At 53.3% G+C, this 27,425-nt stretch overlaps 7 protein-coding genes across 7 annotated transcripts; 3 read left to right on the top strand and 4 right to left on the bottom strand.

Annotated features, from left to right (window-relative positions):
• Positions 1–1,397: 1,397 nt before the first annotated feature.
• BKA58DRAFT_211054 (clathrin heavy chain) lies at positions 1,398–7,585 on the bottom strand. Its single transcript, XM_046166045.1, has 10 exons — positions 7,221–7,585; positions 7,144–7,164; positions 7,048–7,074; positions 6,599–6,976; positions 3,053–6,548; positions 2,852–2,942; positions 2,753–2,800; positions 2,105–2,699; positions 1,936–2,055; positions 1,398–1,883 (listed from the first exon to the last, which is right to left on the bottom strand). The coding sequence occupies exons 1-10, from the start codon at positions 7,263–7,265 to the stop codon at positions 1,647–1,649; spliced, it is 5,058 nt and encodes a 1,685-aa protein (XP_046023398.1). The 5' UTR covers positions 7,266–7,585; the 3' UTR covers positions 1,398–1,646.
• Positions 7,586–7,892: 307 nt separating this feature from the next.
• BKA58DRAFT_211052 (uncharacterized protein) lies at positions 7,893–10,927 on the bottom strand. The gene is made up of 3 exons (XM_046166044.1): positions 10,453–10,927; positions 8,838–10,397; positions 7,893–8,791 (listed from the first exon to the last, which is right to left on the bottom strand). Exons 1-3 carry the CDS (start codon positions 10,721–10,723, stop codon positions 8,007–8,009), a joined length of 2,616 nt encoding a protein of 871 aa, XP_046023397.1. The 5' UTR covers positions 10,724–10,927; the 3' UTR covers positions 7,893–8,006.
• Positions 10,928–11,627: 700 nt separating this feature from the next.
• Positions 11,628–12,662, top strand: BKA58DRAFT_412821 (protein-tyrosine phosphatase-like protein; the record flags this gene model as incomplete). Its single annotated transcript, XM_046172376.1, has 4 exons — positions 11,628–11,710; positions 11,761–11,801; positions 11,848–11,923; positions 11,972–12,662. 4 exons carry the CDS (start codon positions 11,628–11,630, stop codon positions 12,660–12,662), a joined length of 891 nt encoding a protein of 296 aa, XP_046023396.1.
• Positions 12,663–13,094: 432 nt separating this feature from the next.
• BKA58DRAFT_364368 (S-adenosyl-L-methionine-dependent methyltransferase) lies at positions 13,095–15,117 on the top strand. The gene is made up of 4 exons (XM_046168847.1): positions 13,095–13,230; positions 13,325–13,811; positions 13,862–14,613; positions 14,663–15,117. Exons 1-4 carry the CDS (start codon positions 13,129–13,131, stop codon positions 14,840–14,842), a joined length of 1,521 nt encoding a protein of 506 aa, XP_046023395.1. The 5' UTR covers positions 13,095–13,128; the 3' UTR covers positions 14,843–15,117.
• Positions 15,118–15,854: 737 nt separating this feature from the next.
• BKA58DRAFT_364367 (insulin-induced protein-domain-containing protein) lies at positions 15,855–17,941 on the bottom strand. The gene is made up of 3 exons (XM_046168846.1): positions 17,886–17,941; positions 16,708–17,803; positions 15,855–16,646 (listed from the first exon to the last, which is right to left on the bottom strand). The coding sequence occupies exons 2-3, from the start codon at positions 17,584–17,586 to the stop codon at positions 16,242–16,244; spliced, it is 1,284 nt and encodes a 427-aa protein (XP_046023394.1). The 5' UTR covers positions 17,587–17,803; positions 17,886–17,941; the 3' UTR covers positions 15,855–16,241.
• BKA58DRAFT_388536 (eukaryotic translation initiation factor 2 subunit 3) lies at positions 17,942–20,257 on the bottom strand. The gene is made up of 5 exons (XM_046170666.1): positions 19,952–20,257; positions 18,934–19,901; positions 18,688–18,884; positions 18,470–18,639; positions 17,942–18,418 (listed from the first exon to the last, which is right to left on the bottom strand). Exons 1-5 carry the CDS (start codon positions 20,086–20,088, stop codon positions 18,388–18,390), a joined length of 1,503 nt encoding a protein of 500 aa, XP_046023393.1. The 5' UTR covers positions 20,089–20,257; the 3' UTR covers positions 17,942–18,387.
• A 1,464-nt stretch (positions 20,258–21,721) lies between these two features.
• Positions 21,722–27,377, top strand: BKA58DRAFT_210824 (uncharacterized protein). The gene is made up of 2 exons (XM_046166043.1): positions 21,722–25,795; positions 25,845–27,377. The coding sequence occupies exons 1-2, from the start codon at positions 21,869–21,871 to the stop codon at positions 27,153–27,155; spliced, it is 5,238 nt and encodes a 1,745-aa protein (XP_046023392.1). The 5' UTR covers positions 21,722–21,868; the 3' UTR covers positions 27,156–27,377.
• The last annotated feature ends 48 nt before the right edge of the window (positions 27,378–27,425 follow it).

The raw sequence follows: 27,425 nt of genomic DNA, 5'->3' as shown, positions 1-27,425 counted from the left end.
AGCTCCTTATGACCGTCGAGGGCAACCTCGCTATTTAACCTCGTTCATGGTATACTTTTCCGACCTTCGCCTCGCTTGGTGGCCGCGTACCTGCATGGCTGCGAGGAGTATTCGGAACATGGGTCTGAGCTATTACCGGCTGCGCATCACGCCCATGCGGTTCCGCCTCTCACCATGACAGATGGTTACGTAGATCTAGACTTGACTTGGCTATGGGCGACTCTTCGAAACCGGTGACGTTAGCTTACGATGGGGTCGTTTGAGGCTTTCAGTGGCTGCATCTGGAAACATTACTCGTGTACTAGTCTTCCAAGATTGCTTGGCAAAGATCATGCACCTACGATACGGAGCTTCAAACACTCGCTACTTGGCACATTGACGCCCGAACGGTTGAGCTAATTTTTTCTTGAGCATACACAGAACCATTTTCCTCAGTCACCAAGATCTGTCCTGGGGGTATTCGCTGTGCTTTCCGTCAATGGTACACATCCACATTCCGTGTATCGCTGCTTCGTATCATGTCTCAGCTCGCTATAGCGATTATGCTATTCGAAAAGTGCGTAGACTCTTCGCTGCGTACCAAGGTTGAGAATCACACGAAGCCAACCTTAGAACCTTGGAAGGCTCACAATTAACACGTGACGATAAAGATGTAGGTAGTACGTACACAAATACTAGTACTGATATTAACATTCTCGCGCAATGTGGGGGCTGTGTTTTACATCAATACCCTCAAAAAAACCGAAGGTATATATGCCTTCCGGGCAAGTGATTATATCCCTCACAGAAATGCCTTATTTTGACTTTCGCGCTCCAATGTGAAGAGCCTTCCCATGAAGAACTCTGAAAGCGTACTTTGGGCATTTGAAATTCGGTAAACAGGGGTTTGCCAGGTTCGTCTCAAATGGACCTCCTCGTTCTCAACAACGGTAGCATGCAGATTTGGCGCCTAAGGGCATGTGATACTCTAACACCAGCACCAATATAAAAAGTAACCTAGATGTATTCGTTGTGCGCAGCGTGAATACGCTTAAGCAGAAACTAGCTTTGTATTCGTAATGACTGGTCGAACCAAGGCCTGTGCAAGTCCCATCAATAGTGACTAACCCTAGGACACGTTCTGATCTTTCGTACGATACGGAATAAGTTTATGTAGGAGCCGGGCATGGCCACGATTCTGTAAGCCGTCACCGCTCAGGACCTTCACTTGTACGTGTTGGTCACAATAGTCGTGATATTCTGCTTGTATTGCGAAAATGGAAAACTTAGCACAAAGGTCGTAACAGCCATCTGGTTGATATACTCACAAATCATTAGACGTGAGCACCTTCGTGATGTATGCTCATTTCAAGGATGAAACATTATTGTAATCACATCACGCGAATATTCACAACGAATCCGAGATATCAGTGCAAATGAAGTGATTAACTAGAGTACAGAAGCCTGAAGATGTTCTATGTATGAAGCATCCAGACTAGGAGGCCACCTTGAACGCCTGTAGAGTACATTGCCGCAAACTGCCCAAAACCTATGAACCCTCCGCTCGCTTTTACATGCTCCACCCCAATCATCAATATGTAGTGTGAAGAGAACCCTTGACTACCCCTCCTTCAGAAATAGCAATCTCGTCTTCATCTGGACGGTGCCTAAAAGGGACGGAAGCCTCCAGTTGGCTGCGGGGCGATGCCGTTGGCCTGTCCATAGGGACCTGGAGACGGGGCTGAAGTCATCGGACCCTGAGTGAGCATAAGACGCGAGCCCAGGATCGGAGTGTCGTCCTCCTTCTTCTGTTGCGACACCTCGCGGGTCTTGCGCTCTTCGTTGTCCTTCTTGAGCATCTCGAGAGCGGCCGTCTGTTGAGAGATGAGGTTGATCATGTATGGCTAGTGAAACATTAGTGATTTGCAAAGCAAACACGGAAGAGTAGACACATACCATGGTGAAGTCGTGTAGACCGTTGCGCCATGACATCTCGAGGATGAGGTCGGGGCGGAGGAGGTCGTAGCAGGCATAGAGCATACCGACGTAGCACTCGCGGCTGCCGATATCGACAAACTGTCAATCGAATTAGCGTTGTACTTAACAAATGCTCAGGCAAACTTACGTAGCGGAGCAGATCCTCAACGACATCAGACTTGCCCGACATGGCAGAGGTCTCAATAGCGTCCTTGAACAACTTGTCCTGCTTGCTGAGAGTGATAGACTTCTCCCATCGCTTGTTCTTGCGGTAGATGTCGGCTGCGATTTGACGGAAGAAGACCAGGTCGTGCTTCTCCAGACGCTGGGCAAGATCAACGGGGTCATAGTTGTCGTAGTTGTTGACCGAGTCGCGGAGTGTCTTATAGTCCTCCTCTTCGATAAGGAGGTCGTTGAGGGCGTTGTTGACCTCGCGCTTGTTCTGCGACTGGACGTTGAGGAGGAAGGGCTTGATCAGAGGAATGTTGTCAGACTTGACGAACATGCGGACAACACGGTTGACGTCGATTCGGGGAGTCAACGCTTGCAGGAGATCCGTCAGGAGAGTTGGCTGCTCCTCAAGATAGAAACCCAAAGCCCGGTAGTAAATCTCAACGTTAGTAGCCTTGGTGATAGTGTCCTTGAACGCTTGGTGCTCCCAGGCATCTGCGGCACGCTCCATCATGGCAAGGGCGGCGTTGTCCCACTCATCGTAGTGGACATAGAGGAAGATGAGTTCGGGCCTGGAAAATATTAGAACCGAGCGGCACGATTGATGTTGGCGCTTGCTACTCACCATAGATGGGCCTCCTCTGTTGCACGGATCATCTTTGGAATGTTGATCCTATGTGTTGTCAGTTGAAAGTATACAAGCGAAGTTCCCTCAAAGACCGACCTTGACCAGAAGAGACGCAGGTGCTCCATGACACGCTCGGGGTGGTACTTGGCTAGAGCTTCTCCCAAAGCGGAGAACATTCCCATGTGCGCTAGATTGACTGAGTTAGCATCTCGTACATGTTGTAGTTGTCATGGGTTTTGATTATTGGAGGGTTGGGATTTCCAAAGGGACGGTAGTTGTCGGAGGGGTTGTACTTACCGCGTTCTAATCCAAGACCAGCCTCGAGCAGGCTAATCAGCTCGTCGAAGTAGCCATTGCGCTCGTACTGCTTGACGAGATCGGTGAGCTCTTCGGCGTGGACGATCAGGTTGAGACCGCAAATCTGGGCGAGACGGAATTCCTTCTTCGCAACGCAGGCTTCATTGACTTGCTTCCAGACCTTCACGGAGTTTGCCTTCCTGGCACACTCGACAGCAGCTTGGTAGTCCTCCAGATGCACAAGAGTGGTTGCAAGCTTCGCCCAGTTCGAAATGCTAGTGAAGAAGATCTTGGCCGCCTCATGGTAACCCTCCTCGTAAGCCTTGTCACCTGACGCTTCAACATCCGCAACGTTGGTAGCGCGGAGGAAGTCCTCTAGTTCAGGTAGTTGGTTGGTACGAGCGAAGCAGAAAGCCAAGGCGGTGTCGACGGGTACCTCACGGAGAGTCTTGCGAGCCATCCTCAAGAACTTGATCAAATCTTCGTCTTTGCCAGCGTGGGTGGCAATTTCAATGACTTCCAGGTAGTTGGATGCATCTCCGGCACGGATGTAAGACTCGATCGAGTCTGTAACACGAAGACCGTCCAGCTGCGCCTTGGCGACTCTGCTCCACACCTCAGGCGTGTCAACCCTGTCAGCATATTCATATGCTCGATCGATTGAGACAATGTGCTCAATGAGGACGTTGGCAGCCTCGACGTGGTTTTCGTGCTTCTTAAAGATCTCGAAAGCCTCGTCGTACATGCCGACCTCGATACATTGTTGAGCAATGTCCTCAGGGCTGTACTGATCGAGCTGTTGAATGTAGTTCATGACTCTGCCGCGATCGGACTTGCAGGCGGTGAGCATCAGCAAGTTTTGAAGAGAAGGGTTATCACTGAAAGTAGTTGGCTCCAAGATGATCTTCTCCAGCAGATCGATCAGCTCAGCAGGCATGTCACCAGTGATGAAAGCCTTCACAGCAACAGAGACCTTGTCTGGATCGGTGGACGAAGGAACAGCCGACGAAGTGACTTGGTCTACGAGCGATCGGCGATGGATGTTGTTGGGACTCAGGACATAATCCCAGACCTCGGAGTCGGCTCGCTCCAAAAGGTAACGTGCTTGGGCCTTAAACATGGCGTTCTCGTTGGTGATGTGAATCAGTTCAAGGTCATTCTGTCCCTTGCTGTAGGCGATGAATGCCAGGTTGGGGTCACGCTTCTCGCAGTACTTGCCAACGGTGAGAGTGTCATATTGGTCGTTCTCCTTCAGGAACTTCTCCGGGTTGTTGTTGGAATCGATGTAGATCTTGGCCAAGGCATTGTAGACAGCTTGCTGCTGGTTGCCACTTGCCAGTGTCTGCTCCAAGAACGGGAGAAGAAGCTTCAATCGGTTTCGCGACTCAACCTCAGCAACCAACTCATCGATTGGAATCGAAGATGGCGTTACTGAAGCCAGAAGGCCCTTGATGATGCTCTCGTCGCAGTCCACATCGAGTAGACCACCAACGACAGCCGGTGTCCTAGCAGGGTTGACCCTCTGAACGTAGACTTCGATAGACTTGAACTGCTGCTTCTTGTACAGGTACAGTACAAGATCGTGGATGAAGTTGAAGCGGTCGCAGACAATAATCAGAGGTAGCTGTTCTGTCAGGTTGGCCTCCTTCAAAAAGTTCTTGACCTTTTCTCCATTCAAGAACTGACTCTCTCGGCAAATGCGCTCAACTTCATTGAGTTGGCCCATGGTAGTCGCAGCTTCGATGTACTTGAAGTGGACATCGGGGTCTTCGCTGACGTTGACGATGGAACCCAGGAAGAAGTACAGACCCTCGGCGGTACGGTGCTTCTCTAGAAGATCAATGATCTTGGTGGCGCCAAGCAGATCAGAGTACTTCTGGGCGATACGGATGACAGCTTGAAGGTTTTGGCGGATGTTCGTAGTAAGCATAGCATCCAAGCACTCAAGTGAAAGCTCGACTGTGAGCTGACCGAAGTAGTTGATCAGCCACTCTTCTGGAAGCTTGTCGGTTTGAACAATGATACGCTTGATGGCAGCTGGGTCATCATTGTGTTCCAGAGCACGGGTAAGCAGACCAGCGTTCTCGCAGAGCTGAGCGATGCGCATCTTGTCGTAGTGGTGGAACATCTCATTGCCCAGAATGGCATCTGCGACCTGGGGGGCGTTGAGCAAGTTCATCTCGAGAAGCTTAGTCTGCATGTGGCCCTCCTCTGGTAGGTCGTTGGAAAGAACATCCAGGAGGAAAGCGGTTGCCTGTTGGATCATGCCCTGAGACTGGAAGATGTCGACAACACGGTCGATACTGATCAATGGGCCGCCCTCGTTCTTCGCTAGCTGGGAAGCAAACTCTGCTCCCTTCTCGGCATTGATACGAACCACGTGCTGGAGTAAGACGTTGTAATCGGGTGTGTAGCCAACGCCGTTGCAGTACTGCAGGATGAGATCGTAGTGACCGAGCTCCGCGAGCGCTGCGACAACCTTCTGGGATACGTTCGCCTCCTTGTAGATGGCTAGAGCGAGGTTCAAATCGTGGGGTTTGGCGAGATCACCGAGCTCCTCTGAGCAGTGAAGCTTGCCCTCTTTCTGCCACTTCTCGATGAGGTGCTTGCGGCCCTGAGCGAAAACAGGTCGGGCCAACTCGAGAGTTTCCTCCTTGTTCAAACCACCCTTGTCCAGTAGTTGACCAAAGTATTGTAGCAGAGTGGTGATCTGACCAGGTTGGTTGGGAACCTGGCGCAGCCTGTTGATCGTGTTCATCGTGCGAAGGAAGCCTCGGGGCGAGTTGGCAGCGACCTTTGCGGCTTCCGCGAAGTTCCCCTGGGACATGAGCGTCTCGAATCGTTGAGAATAGAGCTGATCTGCGCCTGGAAGTCCGCCCTTTGAGGCAAGCTTGTATGCAATTTCAGCACACGCCGGGTTCTCCATGATGTATGGAATCAGGGTGTCTTCTCGAATGGTTGTATGCAGAACCTGTCCGCGCTTGTTGATGACGACTACACCAGTGCCTTCGTCATCTCGCGCCGTTGTGAAGACTGTCTCCTCAGATATCCGGTTCAGGAACAGAGCGGTACCGGTCTCGAGATCGTGGAGGTGAATGAAACCGAACTTCGTAATTACGATTAAAATGCCGTACTTTTGCGCAATATGGATGCCGAGCGGGAAGTCACCAGTGCCCTCGGCGGGCCAGTGGATCGGAATGAGGCGCTTCGGGAAGGCTGGGTTGGCGGCGTTGTGGTCGACCTCGACAATGTTGATCTTGGCTTCGCCAGACGACGATTTCACGGCGAAGGCGAAGATCTTTGTGTCGGTTGAGGCACCATCGAGACGGAGTGTGCCAAAGGTAGCAGCGTGACCTTCGAGGGGCTGGCTAACGTTCCTCGCCTTGGAGAAGAGCTGCATGTTTCCACGAATGCCACCGGCGGGGTTCGATGTAATACCAACCAAGCAAGACCAGCTCTCGTCATCGTTGGTAACATAGTTGATGATCTGATTGTTCTACACAGCGGGTTAGATGCGATTAGTGCTGAATGGCCTAGTTCACATACCTCGAGTTGTTCTTGGCGATCAAAGATCTTACGCGGCGCAACAGCGTTCTTCGAATCAAGTACGTCCCAGTGGTATACGGCCTTTGTGCTGACGAGCGCAAGCGTTGTCTGGCTGATCCACCTCCAGAATTGGATGTCCTCCTGATGGCTGTAGGTCTGCAGACGCTCTTTGGTCTCGAGGTTGAACAGCTGCAGTGTCCGGCCTTGGGCCTTGAGAGCGATGATGGGCTCAGTCAAGTGCATGATGGCGCTGTCGGCGCGAATCGGTCTCCGGATGACATTGTTGGTGTTCTTGAGGTCGATGATGACGGTCTCGGCGGGCGCGTTGGCTTCGTTGTTGACCTGGCGCACGCAAACGTACTTGTCGGACTCGAGTGTCTACGCGGGCTGTTAGCATAACTTCCTCGTGTGTATACACTTGATGGTATACACTTGATGGGATTACTTACGCAGTTTTGCCATGATATCGATGCCGGCTGGACTACATGTTAGCTGGTGACCTTGGTTGCCTTGTTCGCGGAAAGCGAGGCCTAGGGCTAACGTACGAGAATGTTGAGGTTCGTAAGCTGTCAATTGTTAGCTTCAAGCACTATGGCATACAAGGGTCTGATGCGGCACATACCAGCGTCGGCTGAGTGACGTGCAATGGCACCTGTCGCTGGGCCATGTTTGCGACAGTCCAGCTCCAAGCTCACTGGGGTGAGAAAGCGCGCAAGAATCGGGTATCGGAAGAAAAGGAAGAAGTAGACCCAGGTGCACAACTCCAGAAGCGCGTGATAGGAAATGAGAGACGGTCGTATAAGGCGGGGTCGGGGTCGTGGAGGGTGATGCTGTTCGAGAAAGGAGCTCCTGGTGTTGTTTCCACATACGCTGGTTCGCCCTATGCTTGGCAAAGCTCCCGATTAGGTAAAACCCAATTGTGGCAGCTTTACCCAATGACGTTTGCTGCAGCGACCAATCTCGACTACTCTCACTTTCCACCCCGACGTTTTTGATGCATTTACCACGTTGGCAAGAAGAAGAAGAGTATATCCCGTCCATCACACCTGGAATCAATATTCATTTCACTGCGACGCGTATTCGTACAACAGCAAGTCGGGAGGCTAGGTGACGCGAGAACCCGTAGTTCCCCGGCGCGTCTCTGCGCAATACGCATGAAAGCACAATGCGAATTCCACATGGGGTTATTTTGAAGTTTGTCCAGAAATCTCAAAGACCTTCAAGACGATCCTATACAAAGTAAGACATTAAATTATACATCAAGGCCGTGCTCGTGCTTCCCATATCCCTGCAGACTACTACTCGTACTGAACGCAATTCCAAACATAGTAATCATTACAACCTTCTTTCAACTCAGGCATGGCACATACGAGAAGCCATTTTCTCGTCTGATACACCGTCACAAGGCCTACAGTCCCACTTCTTGGAACTTTGACTCTCGATTTGGACTTCCTTTCCTGGCCTTCTCTGTATCAGACCCAAACGCTGGGGGTGGTGCCAGAGCTTCATCGAAATGGTCACGCGCTTCCTCGAAGCTCTCACCAGCAGATGTTGCTGTTGCCCCGCTTACAACACGTTCTGCAGACCTCCCACGTGCCAAGCTGAATTCATCTTCATCGCCAGACAGAGATGAGACGTCTGAAAAGCGTTCTTCCTTGACGACACCGACGTGTGGAACATACAAAGGCTCAACATGACTCAAGTCCTTTGGTCGATCGACCTCACCAGATATGCGGCTGTCTATCGATTCGCGAGCCGGTTCGCTAGCGCTCTTTGAAGAATGAGATTGAGACTGGGGTTGCGAGACGGAGTTCCGGAGAGTCGCACCGCCGATGAAGCCCGGCTCTTGTTCTTTGGTGTTGCCTTCGGCGTCTGCCGCGGGAGCATGCTTGGAACGTCTCTTCAGTTTGCTCAGGAGTGATTTGAAACCTTTGGAGGATCCTTGGGACGCCGGCGAGGTTGGATCGGCCGAATCATGCTCTGGTATAGGGTGAGCTTCTGTGAGATCTGCCTCTTCGTACAGATCCCCGTTGTCGCGTGGAGTTTCACTGGCCACCATCGCAGGTTCAGCCGTGGTGATCTCTTTTGATTTGCGATGTTCTCCTGCAGTCTTGGTCTTCTCAGCCTCCTTTGCCTGTTTCGCTGCTAGTTTGTCTTCAGCAGCCCGTGCTTTGGCAGCCCTCTTCTCTTCCTCTGTCGAAGTTAGTATTGCGAGAACTATGCAATGAGAAATACGTACCCCTGCCCTGCTTCTCCTCTGCCTTGATCTCGGCGGCACGCTCTTTCTCCGTTCGAATGCGGCGCTTCTCTTGCTCCTGGTCAAGTCGGCGCTCTTCCTCTTCGGCACGTCGTCTCTCGTCCTCGGCGCGGCGCTTTTCCGTCTTCTCGGTGATCTCGTCCAATGTAGGCTGAATCCTCGCTTGGGCGATAGCATCAATATCTCCTTGGTCCATCCATTTACCGTTACCGATGTGAACTCTGCCGTGATTTTCCATGCGAGTTTCAGAGTTGGCTAGGGCTCGCTGTCGCGCCTTCTCGTCCCAATCGTCTACCATCGCAGATGACATCTTGCCAGTCTTATCATAGATCTGCTTATCCATGCCCTGCATTTGAGCTTGTACCTTGCGCTGTGCTGCAGCAAGCAGGGACTTGCGGTCGTTCTCGCGTTTCTTTGCGTCAACATCAGCCAGGTTTTTGTTAAATTGCTCCATCTGCGAGCGAATCCGTCTTGAGCGGAAGTCGTCTTCGTCAGAATCTGAATCTTGCGCAGGAGCTTTCTCGGAAGCGCTGTGCGCGCGGTTGCGCCCACGCCGCATGGAAAGCTTCGAGCGTGTCGGCTGGTCGTAGCCGTAGTAGCTTCGGTAAGCAGCGTTCTCGTCGTATCCTATCTTGGACAGTCTTTCCTGTGCGAGCTTTTGTGCGGCCTCCTGAATCCCGATATAACGCATAGCTTGCTGCTTGATATCGGCCTCGCCGGTCGCGGGCTGCTGACTATGGGCTGCCGTCGCTCCTGTACGGGCAATGGACTGGCCTGATGCGCCATCAATGTGTTGCTGCTGCACATCGTAGATCTTCTTGGCCATGGATATGGCGGAAGCTCGAAGGGCATCATTGTGCTTCTTCTCTTCCGTTTCCAATGCAACCGGTGGGGCGCTCGTGTACATGTCGCGCGAGATGCTCTTTGCGTGCTGGATACGTGCGGCTTCCATAGCACCATAGCCGCCGCGGCTGGAATCAACAGGAGTTGCTTGAGGTTTGGCCCGGGTCGATGCACTGTGGGCAAGCGTTGCTGCGCCCAATGCATTCCTGGCAGAGTTTTGTGAGTCTGGATACAGCGGCGCAGTGGGTGGGTTTGATTGAGCGCGCTTGCGTCTTGATGCCGAGTGAGCGTCGGTGGCTGCAGTAAAGGCATTTTTCCTGCCCTGGTCCGTATATCCGTAGTCCACCTCCGGGCCGGGTACTGCCTTGCGCATAGCGATAGTAGCAGCAGAATGGCCATCGGCACTAGCTTCAGGCTGCCAAAGGTTCAGCTTTGCGCCATCTCTATGGGCGAGAAGCGCGGCCTTTGAGCCTGCTGCACTAGCTTCTGGTTGCCACATGGGCGCCATCTTGTACCCGTTCGCGAGCAACGCAGCCTTGCCTGCCGCTGAGGATTGTTCGGGTTTCCACCACTCCGGACTCTTCTTGTTCTGGTTGGCGAGTAATGCGGCGGCTCCAGCAGAGGACTGTGTATCAATTCCCACGACCGGATAGCTGGGGAGGTCTTGGGCTTTTGCGTATTTGAGGCTCGTTGCAGCGCCTGTGAATCTCTGTTAGGGTATGATGTAATGCGGTGATCATAACATTGCACTCACTGGCCGACGAGAGCTTTCCGTCTGCTCCGAGAGGATTGATGGGTTTCGACACGTTTGCTTTGGCAGGGCTGCCGTGGTTGTGCGAGTAAAGCGCCGCTGCCGACGCCTGGTTTTGCAATGCGCTGTTCTTCGGATGATGATGCGCGGATGGGTCAGGGCAACGCATGTTCGTCTCGGCGGAGGATCGTGGTGGAGCCGCCTGTTCCGATTGCTTCAAGGGTCTGCTGTCAGACGCGGGGGGCGCATCCGTGGTAAGGGCTGTGGTCGCCATTGTGAAAGAGCGGGTCGAAGCAAGACGGGAATGTAACAGGCGCTGCTTCGAGGGCGATAACGAGGAATAAGAGGGAAAGGCAAACGCCAGCTAGGGTCACACCCGGGCGCCCTTCATGGCTAAATGACGAGAGGACGGCGATGATGTCATATCAACCTTGAGCTCTACCTAGGTCTGTGGAGGATCGCCGTAAGGGTGCGTTCCGCGTGGAAATCTCACACCAGCCTTACCACTCCAGGCCTGGTTCTAGCCCGAGCCCGACATAGCCTTGCCTGTCCTGACTGAAGCCAGCGACGGACTCACCGAAGCAGTCAAATCATGTACCAAGTGCGTCGAGGGTTTATCCTGTCTGTCAGCACCCTAGTGCACATCTGAAGATCGCAGCCCTGCGTCGAGCGAACGAAGAACATCACCCTATATGGAGTACAGAACGTTACACTTGGCATGGTGGAACATAGCGGCACGTCACACCAGGAAGAAACTGAACAGGTGCTCTGCCGTCTACACGACCACAAAAGTTGAAATTCGCAAGCGTCCCATGGCGATGTATAATCCTGAGAGGTAGGTGTTTAATTTTTCCTCGTACGCGGTAGTAGCCGAGTTCCTTGCTCCAAATGTCTGCACAGTCGACGGATATTTCCAGACGGTGTCGTGATTAGGTTTGCTGATCGCAACAGCGCAATCCGGTTATCATGTGAGCTACGAGGATGGCGCGCTTCTATCTTGATTGTTGTAGTAATGTACTTCCATCTACTGGTGCGTGTTGGCTTCAGCGACAACCTCGGGCGACAAAGCAGGGTTCGATGCGGTTAGTGTGAACTGACTACGTCACCGAGTTTTACCTTTCTATCTTGATTCAGCAGATAGCTATACCACCAATTTTAGTCTGTTTGCTGTAGTAAACATGGCTGGACTGCAAACGCCACTCAAGACTATCTTGAACTTTCGCGATGTCAGTCAGTTTGTCAATGAAACAACGGGGACTAGGTAATGCATGTATGCGCCTTAAGATTGGTCTTGAGCTGACCATGCTGCAGCCGTTTGAGAAACGGCTTACTGTTCCGAAGTGCACGACCTGGTGCGTACCTCACACACATGCCTTGGCGCGAGGCTGACTTTTGAAGATGAGGCCTCTTTTCAAGACAGGCAGAGATTACTGAAGGAATATGGCGTGAAGAGCATCATCGACCTACGAACAAAGTAGGTAGACACGACCCTCAGGAGCTAAAATCGTGTTAACCAGTGCAGAACAGAGCATATTGAACAAGCGCAAAAGCACAATGCAAGAATCAAAGCATCAGCAGCAGTCCCTCAAACCAACGACGACGTAGCGGAGCCCCTCAAGATACCCGGCATAATCTATCACGAAATCAACTTCAATGGCTCGGCCTTCTCGCGCATGTTGCTTTCGAAGCTCACATGGCTCGAATTCTTCAGGCTCGCAGGCCTCATGATTGTCGGGTACCGCAAGGACGCGATCAAAATCCTAGCTCCTCACATGGAAGACATGGGTCTCGTCGGGCTGGCCGAGCAGTCGCTGGACGTGTGCACCCGCGAAGTCACGCAGGTCTTTGATGTATTAGGAGAGGAGAAGAACTGGCCAGTTTTGGTCCACTGCACGCAGGGCAAGGACCGAACTGGGCTCATAGTCATGCTGGTCCTGTTGCTCCTCGGTGTGGATCAAAAGACTATCGACGAAGACTATCGCCTATCCGAGCCAGAACTCGAGCCAGAGAAAGAAGGAAGGCTGAAAGAGATGGCATCGATTGGCCTGACGGAACAGTTTGCGATATGTCCCTCGGACCTGGTAAGCAATGTCAACTCCTATATAGGCGAGAAGTACGGCAGCGTCGAGAAGTACCTGGAGAAAGCCGGCGTTGCCAAGGAGAAGGTGGACTTTGTTAGGGGGAAGCTACTAGCGGACGCGTCGAAGTCCTGAGCGTGCCCCGCCTATGCTAGAACCAGGCTTGGCAAATCTGAAAATTGTTCCCATGTGGGCAAAGTTATGGTTAATCTTGGTGAGAACAAAGGGTCCTCAGATCATACACGTGTATGGCCGAAGTCGGAACGAGCCTACACGTTGGTGAGAAAGCCTATCGCGTAGACTAGAATTCATGGCAAGATACTGGATGTTGAGTTGTGGATGATTATGACCTTCTGGACGCCCCACACTCCTTATCTAGGCAGAATTGTGCTGGCAATGCAACGTATATCGCGTCAATCCATGGGAGTCGCCGTCGGTGTGCTGGTATGTCTGGAGCTAGGCTACGAGTCGACCTCCTGCAGGGCCTACCAGGGGCAGGCGCACCCCGGTGATTCGCTTAGTAGATTCACCGCCGTTAAAGGCTCGAGATCCCAACACGTTTACCTCCCCCATCTTGCAAAATTGCTCAGCGAGACGCAAGATGAGCAGCAATACCTCTGAGGAGAACTTTGAGTGGGTTGAGACGCCGCCGGCGCCCTCGCCCACGACGCCCGAGTTCGACTGCGGCGTCAAGACGACATCGGTATGTAGTTGCATGTGGTCAATTTAACGAGCACCCCGCCAGCCATTGAGCGTCAACATCGCGGGCCCGTAAGCTGACATTTGGCGATCAACAGTACCCGACCATTGCGAATGCTCCTCTGCCCGCAGAAGGTTCCGGTCGCGATTCGTTCAACAACTATGCCCTCATCTCGCTGTTGGTGGGCGTCCCCGCCTACATCACCTGGAGCTGGGGCATGGGCTTCAAGACATGGGTTTTCCTCGCCCTTGTCCTATTCCTTCCCATTCTCGGTCCCTTCTGGTGGCTCACCTCTGAGTTCGCGCCCCGCAAGAACGAAAAGGCCAAACTCCCCGGCAAGCCCATTGAGCACTACCTCAAGTTCAACAAGCCCGAGGACCGCGACGCATACTACGGCAAAAAGCAGATCCCTATCGAGACGTTCCAGGAGAAGTACTTCGACGGCGAGGTAGAGCTCAATGGCGACATGCTCGAAATCCTCGAATGGCGCCACGACTGGTCCAAGCCCCGCTTCACCCTCGGATTGATCAAGCACTTCCTCTTTGGCATGATCCCCGAGATGATTGTCCACTCCAGGTCCCAGGGTACGTACTTAGACGATTCATCGACTGATTATATGCTGACTCCGCTTCAGACGAAGAACAGGTACGCGACCACTACGACCGCGGTGACGACTTCTACGGCTGGTTCCTCGGCCCACGCATGATTTACACCTCCGGTATCATCTCCGACATCAACACCGAAGAGAGCCTCGAACAGCTCCAGGACAACAAGATGTCAGTCGTCTGTGAAAAGATCGGCCTGAAGAAGGGCGAGAAGATGCTCGACATTGGCTGCGGTTGGGGAACTCTTACCAGGTTCGCCTCCGTCAACTATGGCGCTCACGTCACTGGTGTCACTCTCGGTCGCAACCAGACTGCTTGGGGCAACAACGGCCTCAGGAAGTCTGGCATCGAAGAGAGCCAGTCCAACGTTCTCTGCATGGACTACCGTGATATTCCCCTTCCTCCTGGTGGCTACAACAAGATTACCTGTCTCGAGATGGCCGAGCACGTCGGTGTCCGCCACTTGAGCTCTTTCTTCCGTCAGGTTTACGACATGCTCGACGACGATGGTGTCTTCTTCCTCCAGATCGCTGGTCTCCGTAAGGCTTGGCAATTCGAGGACTTCACCTGGGGTCTTTTCATGAACAAATACGTCTTCCCTGGTGCCGACGCTTCTACTCCTCTTGGTTTCGTCATCGATACGCTCGAGGGTGCTGGTTTTGAAGTCAAGATGGTTGACACCATCGGTGTACACTACTCGGCTACTCTCTGGAGGTGGTACCGTAACTGGCTCGCCAACAAGGAGAAGGTTGTTGCCAAATACGGCATTCGATGGTTCAAGGTAAGCAATGCGTCACATGCTTGCATTGCAAGATGCTAATCATGCTCAGATCTGGGAGTACTTCCTTGCCTACTCTACGATCGCCTCCCGCCAGGGAACTGCCACCTGCTTCCAAATCACCTGCGTCAAGAACCTCAACGCTGTCCATCGCATCGACGGTATCAACACCCAGTTCAGTCTGTCTGCTGCGCTCGCTGCTAGCAGGGCGAAGCTGTCCAAGGCGCAGTAAGCATCTTGTAGAACGACGTATCCGGAGTTTACTTAGTATCGTATGAATAATATACAACGCGAGTACGAAGGCAGAGGAAACACAAGATGGCTTTCTGAATCTACCAGGAAGAGACGTGGAGGTTGTTCAGATAGGGGTGAAGTAAAATGGTAGTCAGTGGCCGAAGCCGTTGGTTTGATCGAGCCCATAGGGCTTGTCAACATTCATGAACATGAGAATATGCACACTCGTGGAAAGACAATGTATCTTGAGAAAGCATCAATAAACGTTACGCATCTCACTATGTTTCTCATGCTGATTCTCACAAATAAGTTTGAAAGCAACATAAACTTGCCTCTCTAGATCAGCCATCAATCTGCTTGGAGTATACGTCCCTGCATAGCTGCTTTTCTGCGGACGCGAACTATTCCCAATCGTCCGTGTTCTCCACTCGGTACTGCGAATTGTCCCCACGATACTTTTACTTTGACTCATACTCCCCACTTACTTACCCATTCCTATCACCACCTTACCAATACCTCCAAGTCTTTTTTGCATAGATCTCCCTGGTTTTTGCCAACACTAAGTATTTACCAAATTCAGATTTCGCCATCAAAACAGATCACCAAGGGTAAGCATCACCGCACAACCAACCCCCGTTCTACAGTAAAACTAACAGCCCTACCGTGGTATGGTCTAGTGGTATGACGTCGCGTTGTGGCTGGCGGACAACTTAGCTTGTCCCGATCCAGATCCGCGCCAGCCTGGGTTCGAGTACGTTTGAACCTCCTAATTGAGTCGGTTTACTGAGACATTGTTCGCTAACATGTCTATAGTTCCCAGTACCGCCAATTTGCGACACTTCTTTTTTGCAGATTTTTTGCTCTTGCCTGCGCTCTTCTTCTCTAGTCTGAGGGGGAGGGGCATGGATAGATAGGTAGGAGAGCTGGTTATTATTCTTTTTCTCCGTTTCTAGTCCTATGGTTATGGTGTGCGTTATCCACGTGACATATGAGTGTGAGAATGAGCGGTCCATGCAGTGTCTTAGGATTCAAAATCTATATTGTGCATATTTCGAAATATCCTGTCCTGGCATAGAGGTTCGAGGCTGGAGATCCATAAAGACCTGTCGTATTTGAGTCTTCTCGCAAGTGCAACTTCTGGATACTCGCGGTGTCAGCCATGCTGTGTGACTCTAGTCAAGTAAGAGCATGAGAAGACGGAGACATGATCAATGAGCAGTACATATCACCTAACGATAACGGCAAATGGCGTCCAAGGCTCCACGTGGAGCCGATAGTTTCAATTCATACCGGACGCCCCATGCCGTTTACCAAGTCTAGCAATATCCCAACAAGCCGTAGTTGCGCAAGACTGCAACGTGACCTCCAAGGCATCCATGCCTCTCTAACAATAACCTTCACCTCTTCCACCCACTTTCCTCCAGCACAGCCAACCTCCTCCCTATACTCCCAAAGCAAACACAACTGCAAAAGAGGACGCTTCCCACCCATGTCACCACAGCAAGATTCTCGTAGCTGACCATGCCAGCGAACATCTCTGGTGTGACGGCCGGTGCTGGCCTGCCTTTTGCATGTGTGTGACTGCCCATGGAAGGGATTTGTGTAGCGTTTGTGGTTGCTGGTAGAGACGGCGAGGGAAGGACGTCGGGGTTCGAGAGGAAGATGAAGGACGTGAGGATGGACGTGACGGTGAGTGAGACGGAGAGACCGGGCTTCGAACGGTCGAGTATGTACCAGAGAGCGGGATTGACGAGGGCAAGTGTTAGGGTGAGTTGGAGTGTTGATTGCCAGGGGAGACGGCGCTGCGAAGGGACGTTAGTTGGAGTCGAATATGTGTAGTCAAGTAGTTCATGAGAGACTTACGATAGCGAACGCGATTCCTACAAAAGCTGCCACACTCCTTACCACATCGTTGATCTGCTCGCTGATGGGTGAATCGTGCGTCTCAGTCTCCTTGTCTTCAGTCTCGTCCTCTCTCCGCTGCGCATCCCACACGAGATCAACGTATGGTAGCAAACTTCCCAGGGCAACCCCAAACAACCCCCAGGTCGCGAGGTAGGCCTGGCTCTTTTGATCAACGCCTTCAACGTGGACAGCTGCCAACTGTCTCGTCTCGTGGAGATGCGAGACAATGACTCCGTAGATGACGCCAAAGACATACAATGCTACGAGCTTGCCCAAGATTACGACGTATTTCCAGACGCCGTGGCGTGGTTGCTTGATCGAATGACTCCTCCGCCTTCCCTCAAGTTTGCCCATGGCGGATCCTTTCCTGGCCTTGGTCTTCAGGCTCAGTCCGCCATCAGGACTTCCCATGCCCGCTTCCCAGGGCTGGAGGCCCATGGCAGTGTGTGCGGGGGTCTCGGAGCCAGTTCCCCAGGGCGTTTCCGCCGTACTGAGTTCACCAGCCGTGTTCGCGCCCGTCTCGTCGTATATGCCAGATAGAGTACTACTCGTCATGTTCAAGTAGCTCTTGTTCCGCGGCGGTGGCCCCCTCTCCCTCTCCTGATCTTCCGAGTCATCGTCGCGCGAGTTGAAGGTCCTCAGTAAGCGCGCATTAAGCTGCGTGAGGAAGTCAGACGATCTCCGGTTCTCGGTCGCGCTCGGAGGCGTGGCTTGTGAAAAGGCGTGCGTGGGCGAATCGGCCGTGTCGTTATGGGATTCGAAGTTGCGACGCGGGATGGGGCGGTAGATGTGCAGCGGAGGTGGCGCCGCTTTCGCTTTCGAAGGGTCTTCCTCCATAGCCGTCGCGCTTCAGTTCCGTCCTGTGCAGGGTCCCGCAAACTTCGTTGTCGTGTCGACCGCTGCAATGTATGCTTGCAATTACAATACAAGATAAAAGGAATACCAACAGCGAGCGTAAAGAAGAAAAGACGGACACGCTACCAGTCGCCGCACAATCAGATGCGCGTACTCGTATAACTGTTGCGGTGTTTAGCACGCGAGGGTAAGTTGAACTCTAAACCCCGAGTCAGTGCACGTGAACCTTTGAGCGTGTGCTGGCCTTATACCGGCATAATACTGGAGCCTCGCAAACATACCTCGTATAGGCAATCAAAGCAATACTGAGAGCGGAGAAATCGTACAACGTGCAGTGAGGGGACTGTGAGGCAAATGTAGGCTAGCACGCTGATCTGACGTTGGTAGGCCAGCTTCTTGCACATGTTACAGAATGGCTTTCATGTGAAGATCGGCCTACTTTCCGCCTGCGTGACCCGCTGTCATCCGCATTCCCAACAATTCCAGTGGATGTACATGTTTCATTATATGCGGCTACACTGTGCTGGAGAACGTACTGATACACAAGACGCTCGCTCCCTAGTGACGCTAGCCCTCTGCCGTCATGGCTTCGAGATGCTGTCTAAAACACAGCTGCGAGAAAACCACTTTTGGTGCCCATCTCCAAGCGCAACCGACTCCGGCAAAAAATGCTAGGAACCAAATGCACGTGTTTTGCCGTCATACCGCTTATGTCTACGTCGTCCCTTCGTAAAGTTTGTCGTTCTACTCCTCGAGAGCTACCCCACTACGCGCCATGCCCGCTCAGTCGACGATAGGTTGGAGAATGTTACCACTAATGAAGATGTCAGCTTGTGGACGCAACTAGATATGCCGTGAAACTCACGCTACAATGTTGGCCCAGCCGATGAGACGCCAGTGCTTCTCGATACGTCTGGACAACGCCACCTTCTCACCGATCTCTGTGCATGCAGGTGAAGTGAGGGACAGACGAGCAGCGTCAGCCTTGACAGCAACAACCTTGGCACCGGTAGCGGTTGATCCAATGTTAACCATCTGCGCGAGTGTTAGCTTTGTCATCTACCATTGCGGATTGAAACTTACCAATACTTCGTTCTTTGCAAGCTTGGCTACCTTGGCCTGCTTGCCGTCCGCAGTCTTGACACCAAGCAATCTTCGGAGGAGGAAGTAGTTGACTTCGAGTTCAGTGTAGATGTTGGGGAGATGTCCACGGAGACCAAGGACGAAACCAACGAGACGATCCGCACGGCACAGAGTAGGGTCAACGCGTGTACCGACACCTGGGATATGTTAGTCGAGGAGCAAGTGAATGCAGCGAATGCTACGTACCAATCAGTCCTCCCGGAACGGCGAACTTCAGGTCGTTGTGCTCGGCAAATAGAGACACTACTCTTGAGAAGATGGGTTTGCACTGAATCTTTCCGGCGCTGTCCTTTGACACGATACCGGGCCTGATTTCAATCTCGTCTCCTAGCTTCAATACACCAGTCAAGATACTACCACCAGCAACACCTCCCTTTAGCTCATCGATTTCAGCACCAGGCTTGTTGACGTCAAAGGATCGAATAACAATCATGTGAGGCTTCGCAGAGAAGTCTCGTACTGGGACGGGGATCTTGCTGATGAGGTGTTCGTTGATGGCATCGATGTTGAACTTCAACTGGGCAGAGATGGGGATGATAGGCGAGCCATCAGCGACGGTTCCGCGGATGAACTTGAGGATGGACTCGTAATGCGACGCAGCGCTGTCTTCCCGCATCAGATCAACCTTGTTTTGAAGAATGATGATGTGGTTCAGCTTCATGATCTCAATGGCAGCAAGATGCTCACTTGTCTGCGGTTGCGGGCAAGTCTCGTTTCCGGCGATCAAGAGCAGTGCAGCGTCCATGACGGCGGCACCTGACAACATTGTGCTCATGAGAATGTCGTGACCGGGGCAGTCGACGAAAGAGACGTGGCGCTTCAGTCTGTATTTGCCTTCACATCCTTCACGCTCGCAAGCGGGGTCGACCTCCTTGTCGCTCTTGTATGACCGGTAGCATGTTGGGCGAGGGCACTCTGGGTTGTCACACTGGTAGATCTTCGCGTTGGCATAACCGAGCTTGATGGTAATATTCCTCTCGAGTTCGTTCTTGAAACGGACCGTCTGCACACCGGAGATGGCCTTGACGACAGTACTCTTTCCGTGGGCGACGTGACCAATGGTTCCAATGTTGATTGTGGCTTGGCGGGAGATGATTTCGGGCGACAGCGGGTTCAGCGCGGTGAGATCGAGGGTGCTTGGGTCTGGTTGTTCGCTTGTGCGCGTTAGCTATGCAGCGCAGAGCCTCATGTCTTCAACACCTACGGAAGCTCTGGGCGCACGACGGGCGCCACTGGTTCCCGGCCCTTCTTCATCGCGGACTTTGGCTTCGTCTCCTCAATCTCCTCATGTTCCGACATGCTCTCGTCATCGCGGTGGTCGTGGTCGGACTCGGACTCCATGCTGGGCAACTGGGTGTCGAGTTCGGGGGATCGGGGAGTAGTTGGTTTGGTGATTTCGGGTGTCGAGGTGTTAGTCGGGTCAGTCGAGCAGCTGCGGTGGTGGAGACTGGCGGCAGGCAACTTTCGACTTCAAATCCCACACAAAGTGACTCAAACCCAAATCCGGAACAGCCCACCTGTGGCGGGGCTGCTCGCTGCGTCCAAGCGCCCCGGCCAAAGGTTCCGCCGGCCTGCTGAAGAAAATCTCACTCGCGGCCGTCCCTGCTTTCCTCTTCATTGAACAACGCAAACAAATTGCACACTCACGAAAAGCATTTTCTTTGGAGAGACCCGTCGTCTACGGACGGTGTGAGGTTTCCATGAGAACGAAAACCGTCTGTGAAGTGGAGAGGAATACTTTGGCTGATCTTGGGTGCGGTTTCTCCCTGCTTTTGCAGTGGGAGAGAGCGCAATGATTGGTCGTACATTACTGTTGACGTGATGGATTGTGCCTGAACAAGACACTCCCGAGGTCGTCCATCGAGGTCGTGTTGCTCGATTGTGAGCACTCCTGGGCGTAGCCTTCTTGGACACTGCATGGTCACCGCAAAACATGCGTCTACGCGGCATCCCTACATACTGGCTGTGCATTTGACAACGCGGCTCCGTTGAACGATCTACATAAGCAGATATATCTCAGCTACACGAGCCACATATCGGGCTTCCTGACCAGGTGCTGGGATGTACGCTGCGGTTTAACGCCTCAGGGCGGGAAAGATAATGAACGATGCGGAACTCGAATCAGCAAGAGCCTCTTGGTGCCCTTTCCAACAGGGTTGCTAAAGCAAAAATATTTCAGTATCTTGTCGAAATGTCTATATGCCTTTGAGACACTGGTACCTTCTATTTGTATCAGAATGGCCCTCGTAGAGTTCGCCTACACATCTCATGTCAGCTGCATATCAGATATTACGTTCATTTTACAAACTTCAATGCTGCACGCCTGAGTGAAGTTGTTTGTGTTCCGATGCTCCTTGCGAGTATCGCGTAGATGCTGCCATGTCCACAGGTCTTGTCCGCGACAAGCTCACATTGTGCCGAACCCCATCATTCTGTTCAGGGTAAACGTGCATGCCATTGTATAGTAATCTTGGAACGATTGTTTGGTAGAACGCCATTAGGTCAGCTGCGTCTACAGATCGACCTACCCCTGGGTACGCAAAACACGGCTATCCTTGGAACGAGGCCTAGCACGATCCGCTAGTACTGGTAGAGCTACGGGCTGGGGAAGCGGGATGCTATCATCCCATAGCATCGAGAAGCACGGATGGATAAGCAGGCCGCGAAAGAGCATGTTGATCATCCATCTTGGCTTAAACCATCTAGACAGCATACGTCGAAGATATTGGGTTACTCCATGTACATACCAGATGCGAAGGCCAGGCCGTCGTCGTGCGCCGCCCCGTCGAGAGCGGCGCCGGTATCCCGCTTCCTAGCTGCATGGTAACGACGGAGTTTAGATGTACCGTGTGGGCTCAGTTGTTGATCTGACACAGCCAGTTCAGAACCTCCCACAAGCGCGTCGTATCGGGAACCCTTCCGCTTGCTTTTCAGGCTGAAACATATCAGCTCGTCGACTTGGGGCAGCACCGGCCTCGAGACTGTCATTGGCCCAGACGCCTTCTGAGCGAGAGGCGGCGAGTCTGAGTTGGCAACCCTTGTTGCTCGAGATTGGCCCACCTCCTCCGACAACGTTGGCGCTGCCTTGCTTTTGCGCCTTTGCGCTCGCCGACTATGGGATATGGATTCTGATCAAGCGCATGAATATGCATACAACCCCGGCCTCTCCGTTTCACACTGGCTGCAGTCGACTGAGCTCGACCATGCCGACGACGACGTGGGAACCTCACCCGAGCACTACTACTCCGCCTACACCACGACGACCGAGCACGCAGCACCTCCCTCACCGCAACGCGGCCTCGACATGCCCGCAGCGCGGCAGCGGCAGCCCATGACGAACGGCGCGCGCTCAACCTCCAAAGCGGCCGTGAGGTCTGCCTCGAATCCTGCATCGCCGCCGGCAGCCACTCGCTCTTCCCCCCAGGTCTCCAACAAAGTCAGGGCCCTCGCCGAGCGATTCGAGCAGTCGCCCGCCAGCAGCTCGACGACGACGTCGCCTGCCGTGCGCTCCCGCTCCAGGACGCCGAGCCGGGCTGGGGCTGGCACTCACGATGTCACCAGGCGTGCGCATGCCTCGATTTCGTCGACAGCATCGGCTGCACGCCCGAGCAAAGAGGCCTCGTACGGGCCGCACAAGTTCAACAACCTGAAGCCGCGAGACAGGCCCCAGCCCGCCCCGGCATCGCCTCGCAACGCGCGCCGCACGAATGGCAGCCGGAGCAGCATCGACCACCACGTCTCGTCGACGCCCAAGAAGGTGACTTCGCCGAATCGGGCGTCTGCACCCAGCGGGCGGCAGCTGTTTGGCGAAGTGCTGACTGGACAGGACGTGCTATCGCCAGGCTTCGGGATTCCCGTTCTCGACAACACGCACGGAGACGCTGCACCACCCGCCGCCTCCTTCACCAGCCCGCACCATGGCCGCTCTGCCAGCGCGGCGACCTCAGCCTTCGCCGACGACATGCAGCACGCACCGCGCGCACATGCGCAAGAACAAACTACTGCACGGTCGCCCCAACGACACACGCCGCGTTCGAGGATTCCAGTAGCGACACGTCGTTTGAGCGCCGGCTCCGACTCCAACTCGTCGACGCGCTCCGTCAAGTACACCCCAACCCGCGCCATGAACCACAGCAACCGCGCCTCGCCCACCCGAATGGACAGGGTACTGGCTGCGGCGGCTATCGCTCCAGTCTCTCGGGGCACAGATCAGTCCACGCTCCCCGCATTAGCCTACCGTGGATATCGCGAGCGAGGGAAGTCGCCCTTGGGTGCCAGGAGTGGACCAAGTGTGTCCGCTGTCGTCAATGCCCCGCCGCACCCAACGTCGCCTCGCCTGCGCAACTCGAGAGAACGACAGCCGCTCCAGCCCTCGCCCGCTTCCCACTCGACAGGCACCGGCCCCCATGGTGAGCAGGAATACTTCCCACTTGCGAGCAGCTTCGACCCGCCCCAGGAGCAACCCGCGGGGCTACCTGGCGTTGCTGAAATCGAGCAATCCCATGAGACCCGTGCGCAGACGCAGGGCCAGCGTATGTCGCGCGACGAGCACTCGTCACCCTCGCTAGAACAACAGCGTCTGAGCCTTCAGACGTCTAGCCTAACGGTTCCGCCGCTCGAGCAGCCAGCATCAGCCGTGACCGACTTCGACGAATCGCCTGTACTGGGGCTGCCAGGAAGCTTTGTTCTTACGCCGCCGACCGCACACCAGGAGCCGGACCACCAGCTCTTGCAACCGCACGTCTTCCACCCGCCGCCGCAGAGGACTGCTCCCCCGCCACAGAGGCCTGCTCCTCAATCGCCTGAAATGGAGCAGTCGGAGCTAGGCGTTCGGGAATCAATACCCATCATGCTTGGCGAGGAGCCGCCATCACATTCATGGGAGCCCGACTCAGAAAGCTTCAGCGCAGGCCTTCAGGCTCTATCGTATGGGTATAGTTCTGATCAACCACACGATGCTAGAGATATGCCATCAATCTCTCGCCACGATACAAAAGGATCGCCAGGGGATTCGCTTCCTAAGCGTGACACGCTGTATCCGGATGACTCTGCCAGTCTTGGTCCCTATAGAACACTCGGATCGCTGACGCTGAACACGGAGACATACAGCGTCGTAAACTCAGTCTTGAATATGTACCATCAATCGCCAGTTATATCCCCAGAGTTGGCGTCGGTATCAAAGGAAAGGGTGCAGCAGGTCTCGCCCGTCATTGCACAGCACAAGGATTGGGCATCAAAAGAGTCTACAGAGACATATCTCGCTCGACTATTAAGTGACGCCAATGGCTCGAAACACGACAAGTCGAGGCGCGAGCCTATGAGAGTGGCATCCCCGTCACGCCCGGATTCGTACACACCACAGCTGCACCAGGAATCGCCAGAAGTTGATGGCGCCGGAACAGCAATCATCTATACTTCGTCCTCGCGACGTTACTCACGAGATTCAGCAGGTTCTACTACCACGACCATCCAGGAGGATGCGTCTCATTCCGGCAGTTCTTCTGGAGGCCCCTCTCACAACGCGCTATCACGAACCTCAACAGATGAGCACAAATCAGTCGCAACCAACCGCATTGAACTCCCACAACTTGCTTGGACTAATGGCGGACTCGGACTTGACTTACAGCACAGCATGCCGCATTCACTTCCAGCACCTCCCCGTCCAAACTATTCACCACCGCCCCCACCCGTGAACCCATCCATCGACCAACAACTCTCTTCTCGTCCAAATGCCTACAACGTTACGCCACAACATCAACAGCTTTCACGCCCCATGCTCAACGACGACAAATTCGAAATGCATCCCGCACGATCACGTACTCCTGTTCTTCACGTTCATGAACAGAGTCTTGAGGATCGCTACGGTACCCCGCAGCCTATTGAGAATACTATCGATCTGCCAAGTGAAGCCGAGAAAGGTGAAGACGGCCAGCCTGATCCTGCCAGGCAAGCTTTAATAAAGCGATATCGCACGCTGGAAGAGCTGCTTACAACGGAACATCAATTCTGCATAGATATGATGATCGCGCACAACATCTTCGAGGCAACCGCGCAGAATATGATGAGCGAGAAGGAGAAGAGGTTGCTGTTCAGCAACTGCAAAGAACTGGAGAAGTTCTCTTTATCGCTGTTCCGTGCATTCAAGAAGGCCGCAAAGCCCATCGTCAACTATGAGATACCACCTCCGACCGGACCCTGGAACCGTGACTCCTCTGATGGTAAATCACACGATTCTGGAGAATCACCGTTGCATGCTCGGCGACCATCTGAAGATTCACCGAATCAGTTTGAGAATTGCACTCTGGAGAACGATCGATTGACCACCATTGGCCAAGTCTTCTTGGACAACAAGGAGAAAATGGAAAGACTTTACACGACATATTTCCTGAATCAGGACAATGCCAGCGCTTTCATCAAGAAGAATCAAGGCAATGAGGCCTTATCTGGATGGGTTACTGCTTGCTTCGAGCAAGTGGAAAACATGACTCAAGCGTGGGATCTGGACTCTCTATTGTTGAAGCCGTGTCAACGCTTGTTGAAGTATCCGCTGATCCTTCAGTCCTTGCAAGAGATTACCGACCCGGACCATCCCGATCTACCGAAGATCAAAGAAGCATTTGAAGAGTTGAGAGCAATGAGTCAGCGTATCAACCAGGCGAAAGCCCGTTCTGATACCTTCCGCGCTGCTGCTTCGGAGGGCAAGAAAGAGAAGAAGAGCGGTCTGGGCAAGACTTTTGTCAAGGCTTTCATTCCCAAGGTCGACAAGAGTAAAGCGTACGATGAGGCCGACAAGACTTTCAAAGACCAGGACTACAAGTCGAAAGAACAGAAGTTCGGGGGACACTTCTTTCAGCTTCAGATCGTCATTCGCGATTTTGAACAGTATCTTGATTCCATCACCGAGCATTACCTTCAGCTTAACATTGTGTTTTTGGGGTTCATCACTGTCTGCGAGGTAGCGCCATCCGTATATCCGGAGATCGAGAGCACATGGCGAAAATGGGCAATGGCTCATTTCGAGCTGCAGAACAAGGCATTGGAAGATCACGTAAGTATTTGAGCATCACGCCGCTTATATACCGCTAATCATGTCACAGAAAGCTGCCGTTCGAAGCCGTGTTCTAAAGCCCGTCGGTGATCTCTGGGAGATGTGGGTATCGTATCAGAAGACTATCGAGCAGCGCAAAAAGTACCTACTATACTACGTCAAGCATAAACAAGCACTTGACCGAGGTGAAAAGGTCGACCCGGACCTAGAGGAGTCATCCAAAAAGTTCAGCACGATCAACGATACACTCAAACACGAACTACCCCTTTTGTATGAAAGAACAAAGGGTCTTATGCGCACGCTCATGACTCTGTTCATGTGTTTGCAAAAGGACTGGTACAAGACTTGCTCGAAGAAAATTCTCCCACTGCTTGAGAGCGAGCCGCAACACACGACATCTCTCCGATACGACCTCGAATCGTACGTCGAACGCTTCCACTCAGACTACAAGCCGATGCAGGATCTTGCGAACAGATTGGGCATCATCAACAGAAATCTCCTGGTCGACATTTCCAACATGACGTCTCCTGTTCCAACACTCTCTTCTGACGGCGGCGGCGGCTCGTCCCGCAACTCATCATCACGTCGCACTGAATCTATCGGGAGCGAAGCATCGATGCTTGACTCCAAAACGCGGAATAGCGGCGGTTATGCGCCCCGATCACATCCGCGGAGTCTCGATAACCCGCCACGCTCATCCCCTGCAGGGCCAGCGTACCCCTCTCTCTACCCACCCAATGGATCAGGTCGGGCCGGCCCTGGACCTACATCATTACGGGAAGCACGCGCACTCAGTCCTGTGTCTGACAACAGTGACTCTACCATAGTGCGCAAAGAGCGACGCAACACCGGTCCTTCTCGCAACAGCCACAACTACATGGGTCTAGACGGAGCAGTGGACATAGAGCACTCGCCGCTGAGTATCAACGCATTCGATTTCCCACCACAACTAGGCCCGTCTTTCCTCTCACCCTCGCAACCCATTACCCACACCATCTCCGCGCCCACCTCTCAGCCAGCATCATTACCGGGTTCCACACGCGCATCCGGTGTCTTCAACTCCGCGCTACCGATGTCAGATTCGCCTCTTCGTGGCAGCGTCGAAGACCTCCCCACTACACCCGCCGATACGGACGAGCCAGAGGTGCTCTTCCTGGCAGCCAGTCTCTTCGAGTTCAATATTGCGCACGATCGTCGCGAAGGCGGAATACCATACCTTGTGTATGTGCCTGGCGAGATATTCGATGTCATCGGCATGAAGGGTGAGCTATGGCTCGCGCGAAATCAAGACGACCAAACAAAGACAGTGGGATGGATTTGGGAAAAGCATTTTGCGCGCATTTTACCCGAAGATGCATAGTATGGCTAGCCAGTTTCATGAGCAGTTGGATTACAACGAAGATCGGAATTTGCTTACCTTGGGGTTTTGCGGGAGGCGTTTTCGGCGATTGTGTCACCTGACCCAACGGGCGTTTGAGTGTATGTGGGTGTTCCTTACCACGTTCGGCTTCTCTTTTTCGTATGTGATTCCCCCAAATCCCTCCTTCTCTCTTTTATACCTTCGAACGCCGAGAGTCCTTCTCTCTCTCTCTTTCTACATTCTGTCTTTCTTCGAATACGCACAATCTAC

Source organism: Alternaria rosae (genome assembly GCF_020736505.1).
Source record: "Alternaria rosae strain MPI-PUGE-AT-0040 chromosome Unknown BKA58scaffold_7, whole genome shotgun sequence".
Lineage (NCBI taxonomy): Eukaryota > Fungi > Ascomycota > Dothideomycetes > Pleosporales > Pleosporaceae > Alternaria > Alternaria rosae.
This window is presented reverse-complemented; position numbering and strand designations above follow the sequence as displayed.

Excerpts from the sequence above, each read along its gene's own strand:
- BKA58DRAFT_211054 (XM_046166045.1), bottom strand. The coding sequence starts at position 7,265 with ATGGCCCAGCGACAGGTGCCATTGCACGTCACTCAGCCGACGCTG. Across the intron at positions 7,075-7,143 it reads TTACGAACCTCAACATTCTC|CCGGCATCGATATCATGGCA; the intron begins GTACGTTAGCCC and ends CATGTAGTCCAG. Across the intron at positions 6,977-7,047 it reads CGATATCATGGCAAAACTGC|ACACTCGAGTCCGACAAGTA; the intron begins GTAAGTAATCCC and ends CAGCCCGCGTAG.
- BKA58DRAFT_211052 (XM_046166044.1), bottom strand. The coding sequence starts at position 10,723 with ATGGCGACCACAGCCCTTACCACGGATGCGCCCCCCGCGTCTGACAGC. Across the intron at positions 10,398-10,452 it reads CGGAAAGCTCTCGTCGGCCA|GCGCTGCAACGAGCCTCAAA; the intron begins GTGAGTGCAATG and ends AGAGATTCACAG. Across the intron at positions 8,792-8,837 it reads AGAGGAGAAGCAGGGCAGGG|AGGAAGAGAAGAGGGCTGCC; the intron begins GTACGTATTTCT and ends TAACTTCGACAG.
- BKA58DRAFT_364368 (XM_046168847.1), top strand. The coding sequence starts at position 13,129 with ATGAGCAGCAATACCTCTGAGGAGAACTTTGAGTGGGTTGAGACGCCG. Across the intron at positions 13,231-13,324 it reads GCGGCGTCAAGACGACATCG|TACCCGACCATTGCGAATGC; the intron begins GTATGTAGTTGC and ends GGCGATCAACAG. Across the intron at positions 14,614-14,662 it reads ACGGCATTCGATGGTTCAAG|ATCTGGGAGTACTTCCTTGC; the intron begins GTAAGCAATGCG and ends AATCATGCTCAG.
- BKA58DRAFT_364367 (XM_046168846.1), bottom strand. The coding sequence starts at position 17,586 with ATGGAGGAAGACCCTTCGAAAGCGAAAGCGGCGCCACCTCCGCTGCAC. Across the intron at positions 16,647-16,707 it reads TAGGAATCGCGTTCGCTATC|CGCCGTCTCCCCTGGCAATC; the intron begins GTAAGTCTCTCA and ends GTCCCTTCGCAG.
- BKA58DRAFT_388536 (XM_046170666.1), bottom strand. The coding sequence starts at position 20,088 with ATGGAGTCCGAGTCCGACCACGACCACCGCGATGACGAGAGCATGTCG. Across the intron at positions 18,885-18,933 it reads CGTTCCGGGAGGACTGATTG|GTGTCGGTACACGCGTTGAC; the intron begins GTACGTAGCATT and ends AACATATCCCAG. Across the intron at positions 18,419-18,469 it reads GGCTGGGCCAACATTGTAGC|TGGTAACATTCTCCAACCTA; the intron begins GTGAGTTTCACG and ends CATCTTCATTAG.
- BKA58DRAFT_210824 (XM_046166043.1), top strand. The coding sequence starts at position 21,869 with ATGGATTCTGATCAAGCGCATGAATATGCATACAACCCCGGCCTCTCC. Across the intron at positions 25,796-25,844 it reads ACAAGGCATTGGAAGATCAC|AAAGCTGCCGTTCGAAGCCG; the intron begins GTAAGTATTTGA and ends ATCATGTCACAG.